The sequence below is a fragment of the Peromyscus leucopus genome, chromosome 1 (assembly GCF_004664715.2).
Source record: "Peromyscus leucopus breed LL Stock chromosome 1, UCI_PerLeu_2.1, whole genome shotgun sequence".
Classification (NCBI taxonomy): domain Eukaryota; kingdom Metazoa; phylum Chordata; class Mammalia; order Rodentia; family Cricetidae; genus Peromyscus; species Peromyscus leucopus.
In genome coordinates, this window is record NC_051063.1 from 16,945,162 (window position 1) to 16,972,668 (window position 27,507).

Here is a 27,507-nt window from a genome sequence, read left to right on the forward strand (position 1 = left end):
GTACAGACATACATGTAGACAAAAATCACCATTCACATAAAATAAATCTTACAACAAAACCAAACACCAGCCCTCTCCCTCTTTTTAAATGAGAGACCTTCTAACACAGACTGTCCTTTGACAATCAATGTAAAGATTTAGTCATCCAAAATATCTGTAACCTTCGGGTTTTAAATATTTTATTTATCAAATCAAGCTTTTACTTGGAATTTTTACAATTTGAATGTAATTTAAAAAAATCAACAGTTGCAGAAAATATGACATGTTTGACTATTTTTAATATGATAAATGATACACAATTTATCCTTCCCAGCCCAAAGTTCAATATAAAACAGAACATTAATTTTGCTCACTGAATGCTTATAAACATGATATGGAATATTTTTTGGCATATGTAAACTGAAATGCAATTGCTGATGTGAATTTTAAGTATGTTTAACCTTCAACCTTTTTTTTTCAGTTTTTAACCTTCAATCCAGTTTTTACACTGATATGATAAAACCAAACTACATCAAACACATATTAGTGAAGATATTATGTCAAAAAACCAAGCAACAACACAAACGTTTAGTAATATTCTTCACTAATATGTCACCAAGTTTTTAAATTTTTTTGACTTGTTCATGCTAGTAAAAATGTTATTAAAAATATCTTTGTACTGCATGTATGAGACTTAGTTTAAGAGGGGAGGACTCTCTTACAAGTTTTATAAAGAAATACAACTTTTTAAAAGAGAAAATGTCCAAGGGAGACGACACAGGCTCATGTTCCATTACTGTGAACCTACTAAGAATGTAAACCTCACTGGCTATTACAAAACTAAACAAACCTGAACTTTAGTTTATTCAGGCTAGCAAGTCAAAAATAACTTTGTCAGTACCAGCAGAGATATGGTCCAGTCTACTGTTCAAAGACATTTCTATCTTCTTGAAAGATTTACATTTTTAAAAGAACAGAATTTGTTTGGCACTGTTAATTAGCACACTCAAAAGAAAAATAAATGGTTTCTGACTTAACTTTTTTCAGGCTAGAAGAAAAGAATTTAGATGAGATTTTTCTAAAATACTGGGTCTGATCAATACTGTAAAGAAGTACCTACAAATTCTAAAAACATTATGATTTTAAACAAATCAATACTTTGCCATCACTCTTTACATAGCAGTGAGAAATTTCAAATACAAATTGTAAAAACTCGTATATGAAATCTTAAGAAAAAGCTTACTAAAAGTAATTATAAAAACGCCTTTAGAAATTTAAGATGTAAAATACATTTGACTTCAAATTAAAAACAAAACAAAACGAAAACCCAAAACTGAACAAGAAACCCCAGCACGATACTTGTACTTTATAGTGCTGTTCTTTGAGTCCTTGTCAGCTGATTTCATTCCGCCAATGTTTGGGCCATATTCTGTGTCATCTTTACCTTGGGACCTCTCAAAATCCTGCTGCCATTTTGAAGCCCCATGTGTATGTTTTCCCAATTCTTTGAAATACCAGTAAAATTATAGTATCAAGTTGCCTAAAACTTTTAAAGGCCCATAAACATGTTTTCTATGAAAATAAGGTAACCTTTAACACAAAGAAATGAACAGATCTGCCACAAACTACTGTCCATAAGTAGACGTTCTCATATTACCTTTTAAAAATGAAATATAACACTGGAAGAAAAGTGGGATTTCTGAGTTGCCTTTAAGCTCTGAAAGTCAAAGTTCTCTTGTAATCAGTACTCAGAGCTGCCACACTTAGTAAATGCTTTGTAAATGAAATCCCTATTCTATCATACCTGTGATTTACAACAGGAAATCGCTTTTTTATGACACACGATCCCACTCTACAGCCTACATGGATTGGCTCTTACTTTGCAGTCCAGATTTGCCTCACACTCATGATCTTCCTGCCTCCACTTCCCAAATGCTGGATTAGATGTGAGCCACCAGACCTGTGGACAGTATACATCTTTACATACAATCCAGTGCTCACAGAGGACTAAGGAGCCAAGTTCAACCAAACCGAAGACTTAATTTTCACTAGAAAATGTTCCAGAGTCACTGTGGTCTCCATTTCAAACCTATTTGTTTTTAAATGCAGATTTCCAAAAATAACCAATCTTTCTCTTTCAATAAATCTGCTAACTTTTATTCACTTGAGCCACATGTATAAACAGTTAAAAGAAAAACCTCTGAAGTCCCCTCCCTTTTCTTTCACTGAGAAGGCTGAGTGAAGGTAATCCTTCGCCGCCGCCTTTGAAAAGCCTTTAAGTTCCATCGGTTTGGTTCCAACATATGTGGGCCGTTGTAGACAAACAATACTGTCATTTTTTCAGAATAAGGAAGATTCTGTAGAAGCTGTAAGGATTGAAACAAATTGCCACATAATTAAATTATATACTGAGAAAGACAGTTTTCCAGCCTTACATATATATGTTCAAATATATCAACTTGCCAGACTATGACAGCTTCCTGAATAAGCATAACTGGCCTAATAACTGACCTACAATATTCCAGTTGCCTGGGAATCCTCTGTATTCACCAATCAACAAGGACCACATCACTTTCACTTCCATACAAAATACTTCTCCAACAATGTCTATGGCTAAGCACTGTGACAGACTGGTAGTATGAAATGTGTGAGGGAGGTTTGGTTTCTAAGCCAAGGAGTTTGAAATAGAATAGGGGCAGATCTGTCTAGCTCACATAAAGAAGATGATTAAGTACAAAAAGAATGCACATTTAGGTGGGCTTTCCAATGAGATATTTATGAATATTTAGTTGAAAAAAGAAAAAGTATGGTTAATAATGAACACATCTTTGAGTACATTTACTTGGTAACTTAGCCATGGCACTAGATTCAACAAAAGGATATTTCTGACTGCAGCAGTTCTAGATTCTGGGAATTCTCTATGAATAGAACTATGCTGTTATAAAGCTGATTTGTCGGTCCATGACCTTGGGTACTTGGACTCTTTCGGGCTAGGGTAGTGGCGGTGGGAAACACAGATGGGCAGCATGTGACATGACAGTGAGGACTAGAGTTCAGGGTCTGCATGCCCAGTCATCTATCCGCAAAAGAGAGAGGCCTTTCCAGAAGGGGAGTGAGCATCAAAAGCAAGGAGACCAAAGTTCTAGAACAGAATGAAGCCCCTCCACCGCTTCCTCAGATGAAGTATGTCACAGGACTGTGTCTCCTCCATGAATGTAAAGATTACTATAATCTTTTTAGCTCCTTTTTGGGGGGTATTCCTGCTCAAATTCCCTTCTTAGCTCCGATCTGCTCCACAATTGAGCCAAAGGGGACAGGTGAGCACAAGACTTCTATGAGTTTACTCATTACTCACCTTTGGTGTGATGAAGAAGTACTGGGATGTGTTCTCTTTACAGGCAGTGTTCACAACCATTTCAAACACTCTTCGTTCATTGATTGGGTCCATACCCTAAAACCACAATGACAATAATTGTTACATTTGTATATCTACTAGAGGGCGCAACATATTTCCCCTAAAAGAATCCGTACTATACCTGATTGATTTCATCAACTACTCTGAACGGACATCTATTAAGCTCCTGCAGTGCCATCAAGTACAACATGGTAGAAACACTTCTTTCCCCTCCACTTTGATGATGAGGAGTTAATTCATGCAGCTGAGTACTACTTCGAAATTTTACTCTAATTCGGATTCCATATTTATCATAGTCTTCCTGTAAAACACAAAAAGTGAGAAATAATTTTTTTCTCTGATTATTTCACTCAATTATTTGAAAATATATCAGATATATCAATCACAAAAGTAACAAGCTTAGATTAAGCAATTACTATCTAAAAATTTTAATAGCTCCTGAGAGCCTACATGTGTATGCACTCACACAAATGTAAATTTTATTTTATAAAAAGGGGAGTATTTGGTGTTCTATAACTTTTGCCAACTCCGAGACCACTGTGAGGTTTATTTACTTCTCTTAGCTACACTAGCTCATTAAGATTCAGATTTACCTTAAAAGGGAAACATTTAACATTAGCTAAAAGTTAATTAGTTAAATGGTCTACATAAGTATCTAATCAAGAGAGACATACAAGAAATAAGCAATTCAACAGTCACATTTTTAAAACATAAAAACGAAAGTAGGTAAAATTAACTTCAATGGTATATTTTACTTAATCCAATATATTCAAACACCACAATATAAAATGTTATCAATGAATAATTTACATTTTTCATACTAAATCTTTGAAATTGAATCTATGTATTAGGTATTCACAGCAGAGGTCTAAGAGCAACAAAAAGTGTTTTATTTATTTTTTCACTTTGGATACCATCAGTTAATTATAAAGGAGGCTTGGCAGTTATTTATGGATGAAATAGCTCAGAATGTCAGTGGAACCAACAGGTTCATGGAACATCACCTCAACGATGATTTCAGTCCACATTCTTTTTAAGAATGTCACCACCTCTAAGTAAAAAACAATCCCTGTTGTTTCTAAGTGTGGTGGTGCCTCCATATTCTGGGAGAAGAACTTTGGGTCAACTCTCACACTAACTACCTGAGTCTCTCCATCTCTCCTGGAGATTCTCACCCCATAGTTACTACTGCTGCTGGCCAGTTTTCCTGAGACCTTCCTGGAAGCAGGCTGCCACCTTTGGTTAGTTCTGGCTGCACTCCTTTCAACAATACTAGGTCAAACAGCAGAAGATACTTTGTAACAGCCAGTGCTGCCAAGATCCTCGCCACCAGTTTGGACTCTGCTCTGGCTCTGCTGCTACTACGTTCCAGTTCCGCAGGTGAGAAAGCAAGAGCTTCCTTTTAGAAACTAGAAATCCCCTCAAGTACTAATGTGATTAAACCGCTAGCAATCCACTGAATCAGCTTAATGATAAAAGGAATTTATTTCAGGGCATGGCTCAAACAGCTACCCAATACAGAGCATATGTGCAAAGAATTCAAGTAGGCCTTAAAATTTTACAAATAGTACTTTTAATTTGTACTTTTAACCTTTCCCTTCAAATCTCCAAGTAAACAATCGACAGAACTTTAATTCCAGCACTTGGGAGGCAGAGGCAGGTAAATCTTAGCGAGTTGGAGGCCAGCCTGGACTATAGAGCTAGTTCCGGAACAGCCAGGGCTACACAGAGAAAACCTGTCTCGAAAAACAAAACAACAAAAATGACAGAACTGTAATAATTTGTAATAGTTTTAATTCCCAAGGATTACTTTTAAACATATTTCTTCCACACTGATTTATTAACTATGTCCCCTTTTGACTACACAGGATTGGATTTACTGGAGGTTTGTTTTTGATTATTGATCATGCTTTTTCCTGCCTCATTCTGGCTTCTTCGGTCTCACTCAAGGTTCCAGTTAGAGAAGTCAGTTCTGGACCCACTACTCAGGAGGCCAGAACAGAAAGGAGATAACGGGAAAGGTCAAGAAGAAGGAAGGTCCAGGAGAACACACTGAAAGGCATGTGGAGAGTCTTTCCAGCATGGCATTGAAAACACAAAAACTGTTGAGAAGAAACAGTACAAGATAAAGTACCCTGCAAGAGGATATGAAGGATGGGATTTCTGTGACACAAGCCTCACCTTCTTACTTGATCACATTTATACCCGACACAGTCAAGCTACTGATAAAGATCCTGTTGTTACTTTGAGCAGGATGATGCTTGCAGTAATCAAATTTATCTAAGAGCTAAGGCTCTGTCTGGGTTTAGATAAGGAGTTTTGATTCTTTGCCACTTGATAGCAACATGACCTTCAGTAACATAATGGTAAGTTTCAGTTTGTTTTTTCAGTAGGATGGATAAGTTCCTGATTCCTAGGATAGTTATAAGCGATTAAACAAGATGAACTTAGAAGTGCCTAGCATAAAGGAAGCATCTCAGAAATTAAGTACTGAATATACATTTCTTAGTTACAGTAAGCCAACGACTGTGTGGTAAACTGCTATGGGAGGAACTAAGACCTCAAACCTAGGACTTAACGAACAGGTACTTCATGCTTCACATGAAGCAGAGGGGAGCTGTGAAGCAAAACTCCTCAAAAGAACAAATGGTGCTGTTTATTTATATATATAACAGAATGAAAACTTCCACACTTGCTAAAATGCAAAATTTTAAAGATATGAAAATATTCTTTATTAACTTGACTTTTTTTTTTCTTCGAGACAGGGTTTCTCTGTGGAGCTTTGCGCCTTTCCTGGAACTCACTTGGTAGCCCAGGCTGGCCTCGAACTCACAGAGATCCGCCTGGCTCTGCCTCCCGAGTGCTGGTATTAAAGGCGTGCGCCACCACTGCCCGGCTTTAACTTGACTTTTATTTAAAAGAAATTTCACCTTGGAAACATTTTGACACATGCAAAATGAGAATACAAAAACGACCCCAGTGCACCAGGAAAAACTTTGTACTGAGATCACAAGATGGCCAGCCTTTCTTCATTTATACTCCTTTTCATTCATGCCCCCTTCCCAGTTATTTTCAAAAATCAGTTATTTCTTCTTCCTTTTCTCACTTGCTTAGAGTGTCAGGGAATGAACCCAGGGCCTCATGCAGCTGAGCACACACAATCATTTTGCTACACCTCCAGCCCTTCTTCACATAATTTTCTTAAAGGAAAATGTTTTATCCAAAATAGCAATACATAAAGTTATAGTTCAAGAAATTACCATATTTCCTATTATCTTCTAAATTTGTGATAAAAAAGAAACCAAGGAAACTAAGCATGGTAGTAGAAGCCTATCCTCTTAATTGGGAGGTAGAGGCAAGAGGTTCAGGAGAATTCAATGTCATCTTTGGCTACATAGCAAGTTCTAGGCCAGCCTAGGCTATGAGACCCTGATTCAAAAACATCAGAAAACACCATCACCCGCCCCCACACACACACTCCAAAACAAAACAAAACAAAAAACCAAACTCAACCTCATTAATATAAACTATATTTCAGTTGTGTTTGCTAATTTGTTTATGGCTCTTAAGTTGAGCAGTGGTAGATTTACAAAGCATCGCACTCATTCAACACAGCTGAATATTCATTATTCAGACTTGCTAAAAATAAAGGCATTAGCCACTTAACAAAACACCATCCCCACTCCCAAACCAAGCAAACCTAATGTTAGAAATCCATAGATGGACAGTCTTCCAGTGGAGAGAATGAGACACCAATCCAGCCACATGTCTATTCCTTCCTTTTCACAATTTTTCAGTAAGCAAAAATTTCATGTATAATTGCAAAATAAGTAAGTTTATATGTACCCTTTGCATCTAATTAAAATTACTGGTCATAAAATACATCCTCAATGCAATTACCTCATTTTCTGTATGAAGATCAACTTCACCAGCACACTGCATGGAACTAAAAAAGTTGCTGAACTTCTCATTGATTTTTTCCACTAGCTCCTTTAAGGGGTTCAGCCACCTTTCTTTCACCTACAAATTAAAGACAAAATCATAAGCTGAAAGCAGTACTATCCATTCTGACATAAAACAAATTTTATAACAGAGTCAATCTGGTCATGAACATACCTTTTCTCTTAGGAGCATAAGATTTATTTCATATAATTCATACGCTCATCCCATTAATGGTAAACATATAAGAAAAAGGGTAAAAATTACCTGTGAAATGTTTTCCCTGTATTCATCTAGTTCAACTTTCTTCCCCTTTAGTTCTTCAGTTAGTTGCTGTATTTCTATCTCCCTTTTTGTGTATTCCTCAACCACCTGGTAGAAAAAAAAAAGTTCTTTAAGAAAAATCTATCAAAGGATAAAATTATATAAAAATTTGCATCAATTAAGCTATTAGCTAAAATGTCAATTGCATTGCATTGTTTGTATGCAATTAATTTATGCTATTGCGCACTGAAAGTGCTACTTTTTAATCCTTAAAAAAATACACACTGCTGTATTTCAAGTCAACTCAACTATTCTTTTTATAAAGAAAAGGCACAGAACACTGTGTTCCTTAGGAAGACTCTATTTAAAATTCTAATAGATTCAGAATCTGGCATTTAAGGCATTGTTCCTGCTGTCTAGCTTATTATTACCCAGAGCTCCAGTACAGTGTGGGAGGCAAGTACTGGAGAGAGCTGTGTGTGTGTGTGTGTGTGTGTGTGTGTGTGTGTGTGTGTGTCCGTGCGTGTGTGCACATGTGCATGTGTGCACTGGGGAAGGTAGCAGTGTGAGAGTTGCTGGATGGAAACAGAGAAAGAGGCATACTGTAGGATTCAGTCCTGTGAAGCAGGAAGCTCTTGATCTTTCTTCAGTTAATAATGCATCAATTTCATCCAATGTGTTTGGAAGATCTTGAAAAGCCTAAAGGAAAAAAAAAAGTCTATCGTTAAAAATGGAATAGTGAAAATTTTTATTAGTATAGTTAAAAGAAAGTAATTTGCTATATATCTACTCTCTGATTAATAGCATGCTAGCACACAGCAATACAAAAGAAATCTTAAACAGGGTATTTTGCCTTTAAAAAGCTTACACTTTAAAAGAAAACAAAATGTATACATGTTGGATAGTACCTTAAGGCAATGTATTGATGTTGAGTCTAAAATAAGCAGTACATATTATATAGGCTTTGGAATTTAAAATAATGAAGTGTCAGTTCATGCTACATGAAAATTAAAAGAATTCAAAGGCCTATAATTGATCTCTGGGTCTCAAAGCAATGGCTAGGGAAAAGCAATGCAAAAAGGAGGAAACGATTTGGAAAAAAGAATGAGTACTGCATACCATGGGGGGTGAGGAGCTGTGTCCATTTGGAATGGTGGGTACTTGCTGAATTGGTAGAATGGGTCCAGAATATGTGGGGCATTGAAAGAGAGCAAGAAGTTAGAACTTTATACTGTACTTATGAAGACCTACAAAAGCATCCTTAGATCAATCACTGAGACAGAATTTCATCAAGACTATCTTCTGAATCTATGCCACAGAGACTCATTAGGATAGACACTTTCCTTCAAGGAGAGGCATGCAGTACACTGTTTTGCCTAGCACAACCTGCAGAGCCCTTACAGTAAAAGGTTTGCAATGAATCTGAAGCCCTAAAAAAAGATTCTGATGAGTTATATAATTAATCAGGTAGCTTTACTTTGTATCTTTTTTTAACCTTTTAGAACATAGTCCAGTCTCTCCAAAAGCCTACAGGTATTTGTTATGTACATGTGCTATATCTTTGACTTGTCTGTTGAGGTGTGAACTTAGGTTCCAACACTTACTTGGTGGCATCTTCACCAGACTCTTAACAGGCATACCAAAATTATGATAGTGAAATGTACATTCTACCTCATCCACCTCCCCCACCATTGTAAGCAAATCAACTTCTCATCAGTAAAAAGTTTCACAGTTTGTCCAGGCAAACATTTAGGAGTTCTTTCTTACCTCTCTCATATCCTCTGTGCTTCTACCTTAATCTTTTCCTTGGTCAAAATAATAATGCTCAAAGTGGTTTTCTTGTTTCCTTTCTTATAGATCTATTCTTTACAGAGCAGCTAAAAAGTATTCACCTATAAACCGAACTTAATAATGCCATTCTTGTGTTAAAAATCCTCCAGTGGGTTCTATCTCAAAGAAAATGGAGACCAGGGCTGGGGATATAGATTAGTGGTAGAGTACTTGTCTAATTTCTAACACTAAAACTAAAGGGAGAAAAAAATGTCCAAACTCTCTCGTATACTTTATAAGGCCATACTAATCTGGCTAGTGCCTTCCTCTCTGCTTGGAATGTAATTTCTTATTTTTGTTTTTTCAAACAAAGTCTCTTTTGTGTATCTCTAGCTGTCCTCAAACTCAAGAGATGTGCCTGCCTCTACTTCCCAAATTTTAGGATTAAAGGCATTTGCCACCACTGCAGGGCTGGAATGTAATTATTATTATTATTTTTTTCTTCTTCTTTTTTTTTCTTGGTTTTTCCAAGACAGGGTTTCTCTGTATAGCAGCCCTGGCTGTCCTGGAACTCTCTTTGTAGACCGGGCTGGCCTTGAACTTACAGATCACCTGCTTCTGTCTCTCCAGTGCTGGGATTAAAGGTGTGTGCTACCACGCCCAGTTGAGGAATGTAATTTTTAATCCCACCAAGATTCCTTCTGTTCTGACACATACCAAATAAATACATTTGCACCTCAGTGGCTTTGTATGATCTGTTTTCTCTGCTTGGTAGACTTTGCTTCACACCCCCACTTGACTGATTTCTTCTCTTCATCCAGCATTTATCTCAAACACCATCATCTCCAAGGAACCATTCTTAAGCACCAGCCTATCCTTGCTACTTTATCCACCGCCTTTCCTTTCCCTCCGTCTCTCTGGCCACCTGACCTTACCTATTTTTTGATGTTTTTTTCCTATCCTCTAGACCAGAGTTCAAGTTTCAGAAGCATGTCTGTCGTATTTAATATTTGGTCATAGCAGCCAATCAATATACTTTAACAAATATATTCTTTTCTAATTTCATTCTTTTAAGACAGTATAACTTGTAGGGAGGCACAGCTGAGCTAAGAGTTTAGTTCTATATGTAGCCCAAGTAGACCCTAAACTTGGGATCCTCCTGCCTCCACCTCCCAAGTGCTGGGATTACAGGCAACTGCCACCATACCCAGCACATAAAAACTATAACTTATAGTACAGATAACTTATAGATAGTATATATACTATATAACTTATAGTACAGATAACTTATAGATAGTATATATCACACCAATTTTATTAAAACAAAATATATTTTAGATGTGTTCTATATCTATAATATATCTATAGTTCTATAATAAAGTTCTATAATAATCTTTAAAAACAAACTTCTCAATTAGTTTTATAAGTTTCTGTTGAATTCTTACTCTGTACCCATATTTGGTACAATCAAATCCATGATCGTTTCTGTGTCTGATAGTATAAAACAAAACCTTCCAGGATCTGACAACTACAATCTATAGTGGTCTTTTTCTATGCTTAGTGGACATTTCATCATCTATGAAAGTTGATACATTTAAGATTTTAAAAAGTACATAAATACTATTTAAAACTACATTTGTAACTTTTTTGATACTAGTCTGAGTAGGTACACAGAAAAGGCTTCAATGTCAGATACAGCCTAGGGACACAGGGACAGAATGAATGGTGGAGTGTGAACTAAAAGGCGGCACTGCTTAGTTGGACTCTGACCCATCAGCATAAAACCGAAAGAAAGTACTAGCCCTGAAGAGTCAGTATCTGAGGAGCCCCAATTAAACACCAGGACTTCTAGGAAAACACCGTGATTTTTGTCTTTGTTTTTCTAAATATTACTCCTGCTTACTGTTTGTCAAGTACAAATAAGTACTTTCCATGGATCGTTCACACTGCCAACCATACCTCTCAAATATGGTCAAGGGGGAAAGATCTACTTTAGTAGTAAAAATGAATGCTATGCTGTCATTTTAAGAAAACTCCCATATTTTAAGAATTTTAATACTAAGCACAGACTGGTGACTAAATCTGAGAGGGAGTAAGTTGAGCAAAGTTACTTTATGTATATGATAATCAGTGTAAGAATGGGGAAAAGTGTATTTTTAAATAACACTTCATGTTTTTCATGTCCTGTTACTAGGCCTAGAGTAGGATATCTTTAACTTAAAAATACTGTGTTATGGCAACTGCAGCATTATATATTTTTATACTTACTGTCTGAAATTCTTGGGGAACGGCTTGGTCTGCACTCAGGTTACATACTTGCCTAGCTCTCTTCATAAGTTCCTTGCACTTCTGTAACAATCTCTGTCTATTATCATCCAATTCAATGAACTGTTGCTGTTAAAAAAAAATATTTCAAAATATTATTACTAAATCAGAGGTTTGTTGTACAAACAAGCACACATCCAATAAACTGCTGAATTCTGATTATGATAGCCCCATTATCTGAATCATGACCTTTTGAATTTAAAGGTACATTAGCCTTTTATTATGAAGATAAAATTTTAAATTAAACTTTAAAATATATCAGAGCCAGTATTTCTCTAATATACAAGAATTCTCAAGTTTATCCTTTTCTGAATGTTTAATTTCAATTAAATATTATCATACATAGACTTCATATAAGAAAACACAACATTCAAATGTAAACTTTTAAATTACTTTTGATAACTTTTCAAGTATGTTTTATCTATTTATCATTTGTTTATGGACTTAATTAATTTCCCCACCAAATAATCAGCAAGATCTGTGAGATGCCCACATTACAATCTGTACTAAGTACTGCAAGGTGAGTATGGAGAAAGACCCACAGAACTAACATCACAACAGAGACAGGCAGTATCCACTGAGTGCTTGTGTGTCAGGCCCTTGCATGGGTGTTTCTCATCTAAATTTTCTTTCCTTTCCCTGCTTTTTCTTTTCTTTTTTCTTTTTCCATTTTAGGGAGGTGGAGTTACTGAAGTAAGGTCTCATGTAGACCAAGCTGGCTTCAAACTGGCCATGTCGCCAAGACTGGCCTTGAAGTCCTGATCCTTCTGCTTTCCAAGCAAGGGGATTATAGTCAGGTAGTCCCAATCTCAGACACTGTATCTTTTATTTCCCACAACACTAGACAGTAATAGGCTAAAAAAGAGGCTGGAGAGATGGCTCACAACTGCCTGTAACTCCAGCTCTAGGGATACTCTGGGCTCCATATGCATATAGCCCAACCCTTAAATACATATATGAAGAAAGATAAAATTACCAGCTGTAACATTTGGGAGAGCAGGCCCTGCACCTCACCTGGGTAGCACAATAGAACCAACCCTGTTGGCAGTTGTGGGTGAGCCAGCCCCAAAGCTGTGAGTATGGGAGAGCTGTCCCCATTCCTCGTCTGTCCTGTAATGGTGTGGGAGGGGAAGGGATGTCCTCCACCTTATTCCTCACCCCTCACTGCCTACTGACCCTCTCCCTTACTGGCAGCAGCACTCAGGAAAGCGGGCCCTGCTCCTTGCCTGGACAGCACAGTAGAGCTGACCTTGCTGACAGAGGCATGGGTGAGCTAGCCCTGTGGGGGTCAGAGTGGGAAGCTGGCCCTGCCATACCTGCCTCATCTGTCATGTGGTGGTGCTCTCCCTTTACCAGCTGCAGCACTTGAGAAAGTGGACCCTGCACTTCCCCTAGGCAGCAGAGTAGAGCTGACCTTAGTCAATAGGTAAACCACCCCTGAGAATGTGAGCATGGGAGATCTGGTGCACCCTTCATATGCAGGAGAGAGATACTGCTCCCTAAACTCCACCACCTGTGCCAGAGCTGGCCCTGCCTGTCACTAGCTGCAATACTTGGGAGAGTGGCCCCTACACCTCGACTGGGCAACTTAGTAGAGCTGGCCCTAAAGGTGTAGGTGTCGTAGAGCCGAGTCTGAGGATGTGAAAGCAGTTGAACAGCAATGGAGAGCTCACCCAGGTGGTGAAGACAGGGGAGAGCTTGAAGGCTGACCAACTCTGCAACTACCTAGACCCAGAACCAGGGTTATGAGTTGGCCCACCCCAAATTCCACTCCATTTATTTGATCTCCACAACACAGGGCAACAACACGATAACCAAAAGCAGTTCCAGTGAGGGCCCAGTATCAATGGTGTAGCAGAAACCAGAGGCCTCAAACCAGACCATGGCCCTTTGCAATGAACAACTGAATACAGAGATATATGGATGGAGGGGTTTGCTGTGTGACTCACTGTGTCACACTGCAGCTTCCTTAAGAAGATTTTTCTGTTTCTTTTTCTCTTAAATTTTATTTTATATTATTTTGGGGAGGAGGTTGCAAGGGCAGAGGGTAGATGCAAAGGGACAGGTAATGAATGGGTCGATATACATGATGTGAAAGACACAGAAAATAAATAGAAGATTGAAAAAATATTAAAATACAAGGGAAATTGCATCCTAATGGTAGTAATAGTTTTAGATTTAAAATCAAACATATTTAAAAAAGGAAAAAATAACCAATTGTCCAGAGCCTCACCACATAACCATTACCACAATCAACCTTTTGTTTACTCCCATATCTCAGTGTTATAACTGAAATTATATCAGATCCAGTTCTATTTTGCTAGCTTAGTTATTTTTCTTATGTATTTTCTAATGACATTAAAACTCTTTATAAAAATAAAAATAAAAGGGTATCACAAAAAAGGAAGGTAATTTTTTTTTAAAAAAAAAACTAAAAAACCGTTCAAGCTCACATTTAGTTAGAGACTATCACAATTCATATTCATGTTTGCCTGTAAGAACCTCTACCCACACTGCTGTATGTCTCCTACTAACACTGGAAACTCAACCTGTAAAATCTTACCAACATGAACTCTCAAACGTAAGTTGAAGTCCACGAGGCCTCAGCCCTACACCAAAACTACAGGCAACTGAGTAAAGTTGGGAGCAGAAGAGGTGGCCCTCTCCAAGGGAAGAGCACACAAATTGGTTCTCCAATGCCAAATAGTCAGCCCCCAAAACATACATACAGGTAACACTATATGAACTCAATGGGTTATATTTGGAAATATGCATATGTGTGTGTGTGTGTGTGTGTGTGTGTATATATATATATATATATGGTGGTATTCTAATTGTACTGAAATATGATTTTGACTGTATGTTAATAAATAAAGTTGCCTGGGGGTCAGAGCTACTAGAGCCATAGCAAGAGTGTGGCGGTGGTGGCACACACCTTTAATCCCAGCACTTGGTAGAAGAGCTAGGTAGATCTCTGTGTGTTCAGGGATACAGCCAGCATTGGAGACATACGCCTTTAAGACCTGGAGGGCGGTACTTACAGACAGTGATGAGGCAGTCACGTGTTTGGGTTTACAACCAATGAGAAGGCAGAACAAAAGACTATGAAACGATTTACACAAGAAATAGTTCTCTTTCGGGAAGCTAGGAGCTCATAGGAAGAAGTGTAAGATTTTAGCTCTGAGCTCTGACCTCTTGGCTTTCTCTTTTACATTGGTTCTGTGTTTCTTATTTAATAAGATGGTTGGTTATATCTACATATATACACATACACATGCAGTAACAACTGATGAAAAAGAAAGGCCATGAATCTGAAGGAGAGTGGGGCAGATATATAGGAGTTTAGAGGGAGGAAGGGGAAGGGGGCAATGTTGTAATTATAATCTCAAAAACAAACAAGCAAACAAAATAAATAATTTTAAAAACCAAAAGGGGGAAAAAAGAAACTGCTACCCTGGAGATAGGGTTTCATATAGTCCAGGGTCACCTCAAACTTACTATGTAGTTAAGGTTAGCGTTAGACTCCTCATTTTTCTGCTTCTACCTCACAAGTGCTGCAGTTACAGGTATGAGGTACCATGCTCATCCTATACAGCACATATTCTCTTTGTTATAATAAATGCTTTTCAGTGACAATAGTATGGACAGAGTATGTAAGTAGGAAATAGATGTAGAAAGGTCAGAATGCTGAACTGTGCCAAGTACACTTTTTTTTTTCTTTTTTAATTTATTTAACTTTATTTTATGAGCATTGGTGTAAAGGTGGCAGATTTCCTGGAACTGGAGTTACAGACAGTTGTGAGCTGCCATGTGGGTGCTGGGAACTGAACCCTTGTCCTCTGGAAGAGCAGCCAGTGGTGCTCTTAAATGCTGAGCCATCTCTCCAGGCCCCCCAAGTGCACAGTTTTAATGGGGAAATATTACTGAGAACCAGTTAGTAAAGAAATTTTAAGGACAGAAGATTATGAATATATAGGCATGGAAGCCTCAAAGACATTCTTGTTAGTAAGTAACCTAATATGGTTGGAGGAGAGGGATCTAAGTATATAAAAATTTAGTCTTGCTATTACAAATAGTGCTGCTATGAACATAGCTGAGTATGTATCTTTATGGTATGAATCAGCATTTCTTGGGTATATGCCCAAGAGTGGGATGGCTGAGTCTTGAGGTAGTTCGATTCCTAATTTTCTGAGAAACCGCCATACTGATTTCCACAGTGGTTGTACAAGTTTACATTCCCACCTACAGTGGAGGAGTGTTCCCTTTGCTCCACATCCTCTCCAACATTGACTGTCATTGGTGTTTTTGATTGTAGCACTAGATGCCCGTCAACGGAAGAATGGATGAAAAAAATGTGGTACATATACACAATGGAGTACTACTCAGCAGAGAAAAACAATGAAAGCATGAAATTTGCAGGCAAATGGATGGAACTAGAAAAAATCATCCTGAGGTAACCCAAACCCAGAAAGACAGTCATGGTATGTACTCACTCATAAGTGGATTCTAGATATAAAATAAAGAACAATCAGACCACAACCCATAGAACCATGAAGGCTATATGTATAGCATGGAGGTCCCTAGGATGACTGTGGCTTATAATAAATTTCGGTTTTACTCAATTATTGAAAAAAAATAGCCAAATGAATGGAAACACATGAACTATGAACCAAAGGCTGAGGGGCCCCCAGCTGGATCAGGCCCTCTGAATAGGTGTGACAGTTGACTGGCTTGATCAGTTTGGGAGGCAACTAGGCAGTGTGACCAAGTCCTGTGCTCATTGCATGAGTTGGCTGTTTGAAACCTGGAGCTTATGCAGGGATACTTGGCTCAGGCTGGGAGGAAGGGACTGGACCTGCCTGGACTGAGTCTACCAGGTTGATTTCAGTCCTCGGGGGAGGATTTGCCCTGGAGGAGGTGGGAATGGGGGGTGGGCTGGGGGTAAGGGGAGGGGGTGGGAAGGGGGAGAATAGGGGAACCCGTGGCTGATATGTAGAACTGAATGGTATTGTAAAATAAAATAAATAAAATTAAAAAAAAAAAATTTAGTCTTATCAAGGTGGACAAGGGCCAGACTTTCAAGTTTCATGTGTGCCGAGGAGGGTGCCTAGTCTATCTAATGTCACTTCTTGACCAAGTATTAGCAAAACTACTGTTCCACAGATCAGTCCATTCAATACCCATTATAATCTTAGGAAATGTGTTATCTTTTAGATGTGGCTGAGAGGCACTGTGAACTTGCCTAAGGCTATAGAACTAGGGATGAGAAGGTTTCTAATAGAGAAAATACGTTTATCTTACTCTGTACTAAGTTTCAAACTAGACTCATTAAAAAACACACACACAAAAGCAGGGGGTTGGTGACCTAGTCATATCTCAAGTCTATCTGATTAATATCTGAGGGACTTGGATGGGTGACATGTTCACCAGTTTGACAACAAGCAAATGAAAGAGAGATAAAACTACAAAAAGTAAAAGGTTATATATTGGATTGAACTGAAATAGAAGCAAGCCTTTATCCAATTACTTACTACTATAGTTTCCTTGAATAAATTCCTTTAGCCTGAGAGAAATGAACAAATTATCAAAGATTCCCAGTTGCCCTACTTTACTCTCTAAGGGCCATTGTACTTAAGCAATGTAAAACAAAGGACAGCTGGGTAGAACTCAACATTCCTCATGGCTTCTATTCCTGGTTCCTGTTTCTCTGGACTTTGCTAAACTGAAATATTAGGATATTGTAGGAACGAAATATCACTGAGCTGATTATCTGAAGCTCTAGACTGAGAAGGGCCAAAACCTCATTTAACAGTTTCCTTCTGTTTGGTGGCATTTTCCTAACAAAATTTTTATCAGAGAAAAGCCTTTCTATACATATTTGTTTGTGACAGTACCTCATGACAAAGTTTTTGTTCATTTTCTTGTCATTTTTATAACATGTTTTCAATGCCACTATTTTGAGCTTAGCCATCTTGACAAGGAAGCACATAGTTAGGCATATGTATACAAATATATATATAAAGTATATATGCAAATGTATTTTACAATACATTCTGGATACACAAGGGAGCTACTAAGAATGCCATTTAATAGATTATAAACATGAAAGTCGAGCTGAATAAGGGCAATTACATTCATTTTTCATCTTCTGGGGAAAAAAACTATAAACAAAAAAACTTATCTGAATAAGTAGCTCCAAATGTAGATTTTAAGTTTTTGTTTTGTTTTGCTAAAGCTAATTTAAAGTCTGAGCATCCTGCTGTTGCCCTGAATCATAGAGATCCTGTGGATATCATTCTGCAGGACCAGGCCCTTCATGTGCTCCAGCAGGTCATAAATGGGATAGATGTTAGGATGGGCCCACCCAAGGCCCAGGATGTGGGTTTGGGTGGTAGCTGAGCTGGTCAGTCTTGGCCACTGGGCCAGCCCCCTCAGGTGAGGGGCGGAGCCAGCTCTCCTATGCCCATGCCAACAGGGCAAGCTCTCCCATGCCTATGGGAGGGGTGAGGCCATCTCCTTTGAGTGCAGGGGTTGGGGGGGGTATGGAGCCAGCTCTCCTGCTGCAGTGTTCATGAGGGGCAGGGGCCAGCCATCCCAGTGTCAGTGAAGAAGAGGGCTGACTCAGCATGGACCTCAGATTTCAACACGCATGGTTCCATGACCCTTTGTGGTATTACAGGCCATGGACATTTACACAGACACCAGTTGCAGCAGGGTCACATACCCAGACATGGCCCTCGGCAGCAGCTTGGGCCCAGATGTCACCATCTAGGCAACACAGGCCACCCAGATCTGTATGGACCCAGCAGCAGCTTGGCCCCTGGACACCAACATGGTCTCAGGTGGCTGACCAGTCAGATTCTGGGCAACGGCACAGCCCTCAGAGGAGTTTCAGTGAGAGTCCATTGACGACAGTATGCTAGAGGCCAGAGGCCTTGAACCAGACCAACAACTCACTGCAATGAAAATTTGTGGGTGGAGCTGATTGGACAAAAGGGTACACTGCGTGACACACCGCAGCTCCCGATGCCTCTGAGTTGTTGGGGTGGGGATGTCTAAGAGATACTTAAAACAACACAAGCAATTGTCATTGTCTTTGGCTGCTTCTCAGAACTTAAGGTAAAACACTATGAAGATACTGCACACTTTAGACACAGGACTTGAAAGAATTCTAGAAGCCTCCCCTCTGAAGATTAGCTCTCACAGTATGAGAAGGTGCTATGCATGCTGCCAAGGGAGAAAAGTACTCAAAAGTTCTACCTAGCTGCTAACCATGTGAAGCACATCAGCTGGGCAAAATGTCCTCTATGGTGTGATGATGGCATTTTATAACAATAGCCATCTGACAGGACTTAAGGCCTGCTTAATAGGAAGGAACTCATGGCTGGTCCTGTTAACCTAGCCAACCGCCCATAGCTGGAGAGGTCACAGACCCTAGAGGAGAAACTACTATTGTCATGTTCCTAAACCTGTAACTTCTAACTGTATTCTAGTGCAGCTCTTATCCTTCATCAAAGATTCTTCTGTAGCTGATGGAGACTACTACAGAGATCTACAATTTGTTAAAATGTAAAGAATAAGTGAATAAGGGGTACACAGACCCAATTAGTACATCTATAATACAACCCCCTACCCGCCCCACACACCTAAGGCTCAAGGAACATCATGGAAGATGAGTGGAAATATTTTTAGAGACAAAGGACTGAGATGCCTACTGCAAGATACTAAGATATGAGCAGATGCTATAGCCATGAAATCTCATAAACATGGGTGTCTATACAAGACCTGCACACTGACCACACCACTGGATACACCAAAGGGGACAGGGCAAATGCACAAGGCCCCACACCTAGATGAAGAACTATAAGCAATCAATGGCTGCTGAAGGACAAGACCTCTTATAGGTTGTCCAATCTGAAGTGATCAGCCCTAAATGTATGTACATATGAGCATCACTAGTTAGACTCAGTAGGTTGTATGTACACACACATACTACCATATGCACACAGATATGTGTATATATGTATGTAACAATTATAATTATAAAAAAGAGGTCATGAAGTTGTGAAGGAATTGGGGAAATACTAAAAGAACTGAAGAGGGAGTAGAAATGATATAAATGTAGTGCATTCGTGTATAAAATTTTCAAAAAATTGATTAAAAAATAACAAAAGATATGGGGAAGTGAGGAAGTAGCCAAAGACAGTATAAGCCCCATGGTAGTTCAGTAAGAAAGAAGCCCCTGATTGCTTTAAAGCACAATTCTTATTGATCTTTGTTGGTGGAACAGGAAAAAAAAAAAAAAAAAAAGAATATACATTTATATAAGATAGAGCTGTAAAGCCAAGTTAATCAAAGACTATTTGGATTCTTGCTTCAACTCTAGCCTTAGATAGTTAACTGAGTATAGAAAATAATCTATCTGTTTAAGACACAAAGCAATTCCAAAATTTACCAAACATCTTCAATTAATAGTTCAGAAAAAATTACTTTAAGTATGTATCTTAAGAAATGATTATTACCTACTCTCTGAAATTCTTTCTATGGAAAGTTGAATTGTTAGGAAAGTTGTACAGAAATACCTGATGGATACTAAACTAGGAAAAGCTTTTCCTGGAAGGCCCTCTTGTGGAAAAAAGAATTATCCACTGACTTCCCTGTTCTACTTAACAGTTCAGTAAATAAAATAAGATTCAAACAAAATAAAAGCTACTTCCTATATGAACAGAATTAAATTTAAGTTCTAAGTATCATGCCATTAGTAAAACACTGGCTATAAATTAATGTATTTCTTCAGTTTTTCAGTGAAGGGATTATAACCACGCCTATATACCCAGATCCAACCTAATTGACTGCTAATTATGCCGTAGATACTAGACAAAACACATACCTGAAAATATGAAAATCATTAGATATTTTTCTTAAACGCTAACTTGAAATTTTCATAGCAAATTTGAGATTTAAAAATCGTAGCCCTAAACTGACTGTTTAATACACAAGCTTATGAATTTCGATCTTCCTTTGTCTTAAATGGAATCTGGTAGTATAGCTGGAGCATCCCTATCTGGAGATCTGAGTTCCTATTCAGAAACCCTGTCATGATTCAACGAGTGCAAAGCCCCTCCCTTCATCCATGGTAAGCCCAAGTCAAGACACAGCTGCAGCAAACAGGTATCACCTTAGCTTCACACTGTGTGTATGATGTGTACATAAAATATCATGCAACTGTGTTCTGCCTTTGATCCATCCCTAAGGCATTTCATTATGTATAATACAAATCTCCAAAATCTGAATCTGAAATGGGAAACGCTTCTGAGAACAAACATTTGCAGGTGAGGGATACATAAAACTGCAACAGTGTTTATTTATTAAGTGATCCACCTGTCTCTGGAGTTACAGACATGTTGCTGTGCTTGGCATTTTACACAGATTCTAAACTCAGGCTCTAATGCGTGTAAAGCAATCACTTTACCCAATGAGCCATCCATGCAACCCATTTCTTGCCAGGTTTGGTGATGTACCCTGATGATGCCAGTCAGCAAAAAGCAGAGGCAGGTGACCTCTGTAAGTCTGAGGTCAGTCTAATCTACACGAGACCCTGTCTCAAAAAAAAGCAAACAGGAGGTTCTGTATTAGAGGTGGTTTTGCCTGCTAGCGTGTATGTGGCAATGCCTTTAGAAATTTTAATTGCCACCACTGGTGAGTGAGTGAGTGAGTGAGTGAGTGAGTGAGTGTGTGTGTGTGTGTGTGTGTGTGTGTGTGTGTGTGTGGTACTATTCATTCTTTTTAGGTAGAGCTGTCAGTGGAGCTGCCAATGCACAGGATAGTAAGTCTCTTACAGAAAGAATTACCTGATCCAAATGCCAATAGTTCTGAGATCACAATACCTTGTTCTAGATAGAAGCTTATACAGAGAGAAATTTGGTTATTTCCCAGTGTCATTTCGTAAGTGGTAATATGTCATCAGGACACACATCTCTAACACTATCATTTCTTCTTCATTCATCAGCTAGAATATATCTATAAAGATCCTATTTCTTTCTTTCTTTATTCCTGGTAATAAACAGTTCATATATTAAATGTATGACGATGGGGCTAGAGAGATGACTCAGCAGTTAAGAGCACATAATGCTCTTGCAGAAGATCACAACTCTGTAACTCTAGCTCCTGGGGAGCCAACACCCTCTTGTGGCCTCTGCAGGCACCTGCACAAAAGTTGCAGACAATGACATGTATGTACACACACAAATAATAATGGGCACAGTGGCACACCCCTTTAATAACTGCACTTGGGAGGCAGAGACAGGTGAATCTCTATAAGTTCAAGGCCAGCCTGGTATACACAGTGAGTTTCAGGCCAGCCAAGAAAAAAAACAGCAAGACCTTCTCTCATTCTCCCGCCAACCCCCACTATTTAAAAAAAAGCAGGACGAATGCTCATTTCTCTAGAATTATTCAAAATAATGAACTGGCTTTTCTAAATGTCCTCTAATCTAGTAAGATTTTTAGAGAATCGTTCTAAATGTCGATTTAGGCATTCCTGATACAGTCAACTTACTATCCCATCATCTATGGCCACTTAAGAGTCTTCATGCCGGGCAGTGGTGGCACACGCCTTTAATCCCAGCACTCAGGAGGCAGAGGCAGGTGGATGGATCTCTGAGTTCGAGGCCAGCCTGGGCTACAGAGCGAGTTTCAGGAAAGGCTCCCCCCCCCCAAAAAAAAGGTCTTCATTTAGGTTCACAGAGTTGTCTTCTGGGATTGTTCGTTTTGCTTTCATGCATGACAAAAATCAAGGTCTACCTATGCTTATTTACACACACATTTCTTTTTCTAGACTCAGAATCAACTATTTTATCCGATGAGCCACTTCAGTACAAAACAGTACTTTGAGGCTATGCAGACGGAAAGAGGAAATGTTTTATTTTCTTTAGGGGAGGGTGATTTTTTTTTTTCTCTTTCTGAAACAAGAGTCCACTGTGCAGTACAGGGTATCCTCAAACTTATCCTCTTGACCAGCCTCCTGAGTGCAGGCAATAAAGCCATGTACCACCATGCTAGGCTTGTCTACTCACCTCTCCCAGCCCCATTTAGAGAAAATATATTATGAAGTTATTCTGGTTATTTCTAACTCAATGTCTTTAGAGTTTGTTTCATTTCACTTTTGTTTGTCTTGAAGAAAAATTAATTTTATTTGTAGGTTATTTCAAAGTAGAGAAAAAACCTAACAACTAAAACAAACAAAGATTAAGCTCATCTCCTAACCCATAAACAAGTAGGAAAGGTACTGGCCTATCCTCAAGGGGCTTCACCACAATCCCCTGACCATTTCCTACAATTTTTTTTTTGGTTTTTTCGAGACAGGGTTTCTCTGTGTAGCTTTGCGCCTTTCCTGGAGCTCACTTGGTAGCCCAGGCTGGCCTCGAACTCACAGAGATCCACCTGGCTCTGCCTCCCGAGTGCTGGGATTAAAGGCGTGCGCCACCAACGCCCGGCAAACATTATAAATTTAATGTTATATTTTTATCACTCTAAAAAGATAACCACAGCCATGATTCTTCTATTTTTACCCTTTCTGAAACATTTTTCTTTTATATGTATGTTTCATATTCTGTAGATGTTAAAATTTACCTAAAAAAAAATTTAGTAGAGAATAGACATTCATATTTAAGAACCTGATTTATATTTGGCTATTTATTTGAGATGGGGGTCCATATTGCCTACGCTGACCTCAAACTCTGAAGCTCAAGTGATCCTGCTGCCTCAGCCTCTCAAGTGCTACTAGGGTTATAGTCATGCATCCACCTGGCCATAATTCCACCTGCATTTTGCAGCAGTAATTTTTATAGCCCATGTATTTATACACAAAACATTTGCTCTTAAGTTCTATTGCCCCAACTCTTAACACCTCTTCTTTGTACATGACTATCTTTGTGCAAATACTTTACATGATAATCATACCTTCTTAGCTTCTTGGAAGAAAGTTTATCTGTTGGCTTTTGACAATGAATAATACTGAAACACTCCTTATTTCCCTGTCCTAAAGCATCAACTGATATAATAATATTGGTATCTAAAACAACAAACAGCAAGTAATATGCCATTTTATTTCTTTCTTTTTCAGACTCACAACTACACAGTTAGTATATGTATCACTGTCCCTTTATGACATAGCTTTTACTCTTTTCAGTAAGTTCTTCAAAGAAGTTTGAGATTCTTAAGTCTAGACAATGCCAGCATTATTAGACTATTCTCTAGTCTGAACAGTCTCTCTCAGTTTCGGCTCTTTTCATACTAGACAGCTGAGCTTTCCATGGTTAAAAGGCCTCATATCTTTAGAGAAGAGTGCCCAGTGGCAGTTTGATTTGGGGGTTCTTGATAACATCAGGCTAGTTTTGACGTTCCTACTGCCTTGTGTTGTCCCATTGTATTCTGGAGTTCTCAGGTAGAAGTGAAGAATGTGATTAGTCTTTGAAAATGAGTGTTAAGAGATTATTTTTTATTCAAGAATTCCTTGGATCACACCTGAGTATATTTTAAGGGGGTAAACTCAGGATGTTAGTGGGCAATGTCAGAAAGACTAACCTTATAGTTAGAGAGTTGTGAGCCATATGACATCAGCATTTACCATGACTTCCCAAATTTAAAACAGGAGGTCTGGAGACTGAGTACAATCACATAGCTAATGATGCAACTATGCCCATGTAATAGAAACTCAATAGAAATCCTGCAGCGTGGTGCAGCATCCTGGCTGGTAAGCACAAGGAATCATCGGGACAGTGACACACTACAACTCCTCATGAGAAGGGCACTGAGACTCCTCTCAGGACCCTCTCAGATGTTGTTCTGTATGTCTCATTATGATAAAAGTGTTGTTCAGAGTTCTGTGCTCTTCTAGTGCATTACCCACCACAAAGGGGCCATAGAAAACCAGGGTTTTGTATTAGATAGTCATAAGTACAGATGGTCTAGGTTCCTTGAATTTACAGCAGTGAATTAAGAAAAGTGGTCTACAGGAGTATTCCTTATAAACTGTCCAACGTGATGCTAACTGTATGTGGTTAGTATCAGAACAGGACTGTAGAACATCGACAGGGATTCCTCAAAGTTCAGTTCTGTCACTGCACAAGTTGTCCTATTTTTGAGAAAGGAATTTGACATTAAAAACTAAGTAACAACAAAAAAAAACGAAAATGGAAAATAACTGTCACCATCTCCCTGATGCTACATCTTTAGAATTAAGTTTGTGTATTCCCTACTTCTTGAACAATTTTATTACTCCACTGCCAAATATTAAAGTTAAGGTTAAACTGTTGTGATAATCCATCCACTCTTACACATTTCAAGTACTGCTCCCTTATTAACAAAATGTATTTTATTTTATTAATAATGATTATTATGTCTGAGAGCACAGGTATATACACTAATAACTCTGTGGAGTCAGCTCTCTCCTACCTTTCCTGGGTTCTGGAGATTGAGCTTCAGTCAGTGCCATTATGTGGCAAGCACTTTTAACCAATGAGCTATCTCACTGGCCTCTAAAATTTAAATCATATAGGATACAACAATTGCACATTACAAATGATAATATGTGATGTATACTTCAAACTGGTTTGAGGATGGACTCAAAAAAAAAAAAAAAACAAAGACAAACATTTATTACCTCTGTGACACGCAGCTGTGAAGATGATGCCATGTAATCTGCTTCTAATTTGTTCTTCTCAGAGATCACTGTAGTATTCTGAAGAATCAAATCCACTTTCTGTATATGCAAAGAAGTGCAAATCTACAAGCAAACAACCCATAAGAATTTTCTTTATGTTGCCTAAGCTTTACAACTATGAAAAATGCCAGTTTTTTTTCAAAACTAAATTATGAATCATGAAAAATTAACATCTTCCTACTGTGACTGATTGACATCTCCATCAAATAGTTCATATAAAACTACTTAAAAAAGGTAATTTCCTATATATTTAAGTCATCTGGAAGAAAATAATTAGCTTAATAAGTAACTTTTAAAATTCTCTGTAAGCATTAAAACTTAAGCTGAAACTAATCATAAAAAACTCTTGCTTATTATTACTAAAACAGAAAAACACTTAAGAGATTATTTCCCATAAAATCCTGTAAAAATTACTAAATTTTAGTATCTAGCAATATTTTTTTTAAATGTCAAAAATTAAGAAACTGTCTTACCTTTACTAAGCTTGTTAATTCAGTAACAAGTTTTGCTTTCTGAACATTTATTTCTTTTATTTTGGTACTTGCTTTTCGCTCTTCCTCTTCCAGATTGCAAGTATCTTGTTCCATCAGCCTTATACTGTATGACAGACACACATGATGGAGAGATCAGAGCTAAACACAGGATCAAGTCCAAAGCCTTAAGTCCCCTGAAGCTTTCGGGGTTATATAGTAATAATAAGCAAAAGTATAAATGTTAGCTCCTAGATTAAGCATCTCTTAATGCAAATCACTCAGGATCAAAACATATTGTGCAGTTCTATGACTGGCACAGTCTAGTGTCAGGAATGGTGCTGATGGAGGCAGAAAGGGAGCTTGAATTGCCCCTTTGTTATTCATTGATAAGGAGAACTTGATAAGGAGCTTAAGCTTTTTCATCTATAAACTGAAGATGATAAAATTTCCTCCCGCTGAATTTTGGAGAAAAAACACATAACATAGCATAATATCTGGCCGAGAATTTATTTATTAATATAAGCTGTTACCACATTGTTCATGAAACACAATCCTTAAGCAGGTAGAGCTGATCCATTGGTAAAAACAGAAGAAAAATCAACCCAGGGTTGGGAATGTAGCTCCACTGGTGGAGTGCTTGCCCAACAAAGCATAAAGACATGGACCCAATCCCCTGTAGCAGCATTAATCAGGAGTGGTGATGAGGCAAAGGCAGGAAAATCACAGGTTTAAGGTCACACTCTGCTACACAGCTGGTGTGAGGCCAGCCTGAGCTACATGAGCTAAAACTTGCCCCCATGCAAGAGTCCTAAAATTATCATTAAAATAATTTTATAAATTAAGAAACAAAGGTTTGAAAAGTAAATCACCTAAGATTATGTGTGGTGGTATTGTGTTCCCCAAAATATTGTGTACTCTAATAAATTTATCTGGGGTCAGAGAACAGACAGCCACTAGATACAAAGGCTAGGAAATGGTGGCACTCACACCTTTAATCCTAGCATTCCAGAGATAGAAATCCCTCTGGATCTCTGTGAGTTCAAGGCCACATTGGAAACAGCCAGGCATGGTGACTCATGCCTTTAATCCCAGGAAGCAAGGATTTAATCCTAGGGAGTGATGGTAGAAAGCATAAATGTATATAAGGCGTGAGGACCAGAAACTAGAGGCATTTGGCTGGTTAGGCATTTGGCTGGTTAGGCATTTGGCTGGTTAGGCATTTTGGCTGGTTAAGCATTCAGGCTTTTGAGCAGTAATTCAGCTGAGACCCATTCGGGATGAGGACACAGCAGCTTCCAGTCTGAGGAAACAGGACCAGCTGAAGAATTGGCAAGGTGAGATAGCTGTGGCTTATTCTGTCTCTCTGACCTTCCAGTATTCACCCCAATAACTGGCCTCAGGTTTGATTTTATTAATAAGAACTTTTAAGATTCCTGCTACAATTATGGATATTAAGTGGTAGGATAAGTTTAACACCAACTTAGTGTCCATGGTCTTTCCATTAAACCATGGTGACTCCAAGGGGCTCAAAAAAGGGCAGAAGTAGTAATAAACAAGAACCATCAAGAACAGGGGATGGTGTACAAGGAAGAGTTGCTGAAGAGAAAAACAAGATTCTG

The 27,507-nt window shown here is 38.4% G+C and overlaps 1 protein-coding gene across 3 annotated transcripts in view; it reads right to left on the reverse strand.

Annotated features, from left to right (window-relative positions):
* Window positions 1–258: 258 nt before the first annotated feature.
* The window catches only part of Smc5 (structural maintenance of chromosomes 5), a 72,825-nt gene continuing 45,576 nt past the window's right edge, over window positions 259–27,507 (reverse strand). The window contains exons 16-25 of one of the 3 annotated variants that reach the window (XM_028893953.2): window positions 25,889–26,012; window positions 25,356–25,478; window positions 11,636–11,761; window positions 8,717–8,761; window positions 8,201–8,296; window positions 7,601–7,705; window positions 7,295–7,414; window positions 3,516–3,695; window positions 3,335–3,430; window positions 259–2,345 (exon numbers count right to left, since the gene is read on the reverse strand). In XM_028893953.2, coding sequence (XP_028749786.1) covers window positions 2,202–2,345; window positions 3,335–3,430; window positions 3,516–3,695; window positions 7,295–7,414; window positions 7,601–7,705; window positions 8,201–8,296; window positions 8,717–8,761; window positions 11,636–11,761; window positions 25,356–25,478; window positions 25,889–26,012 — 1,159 coding nt within the window. In that variant the 3' untranslated portion in view covers window positions 259–2,201. Of the gene's footprint in view, window positions 2,346–3,334; window positions 3,431–3,515; window positions 3,696–7,294; window positions 7,415–7,600; window positions 7,706–8,200; window positions 8,297–8,712; window positions 8,788–11,635; window positions 11,762–25,355; window positions 25,479–25,888; window positions 26,013–27,507 lie in introns of all 3 variants that reach the window. The other 2 variants (XM_037205304.1, XM_028893962.2) reach the window with 2 other exon arrangements.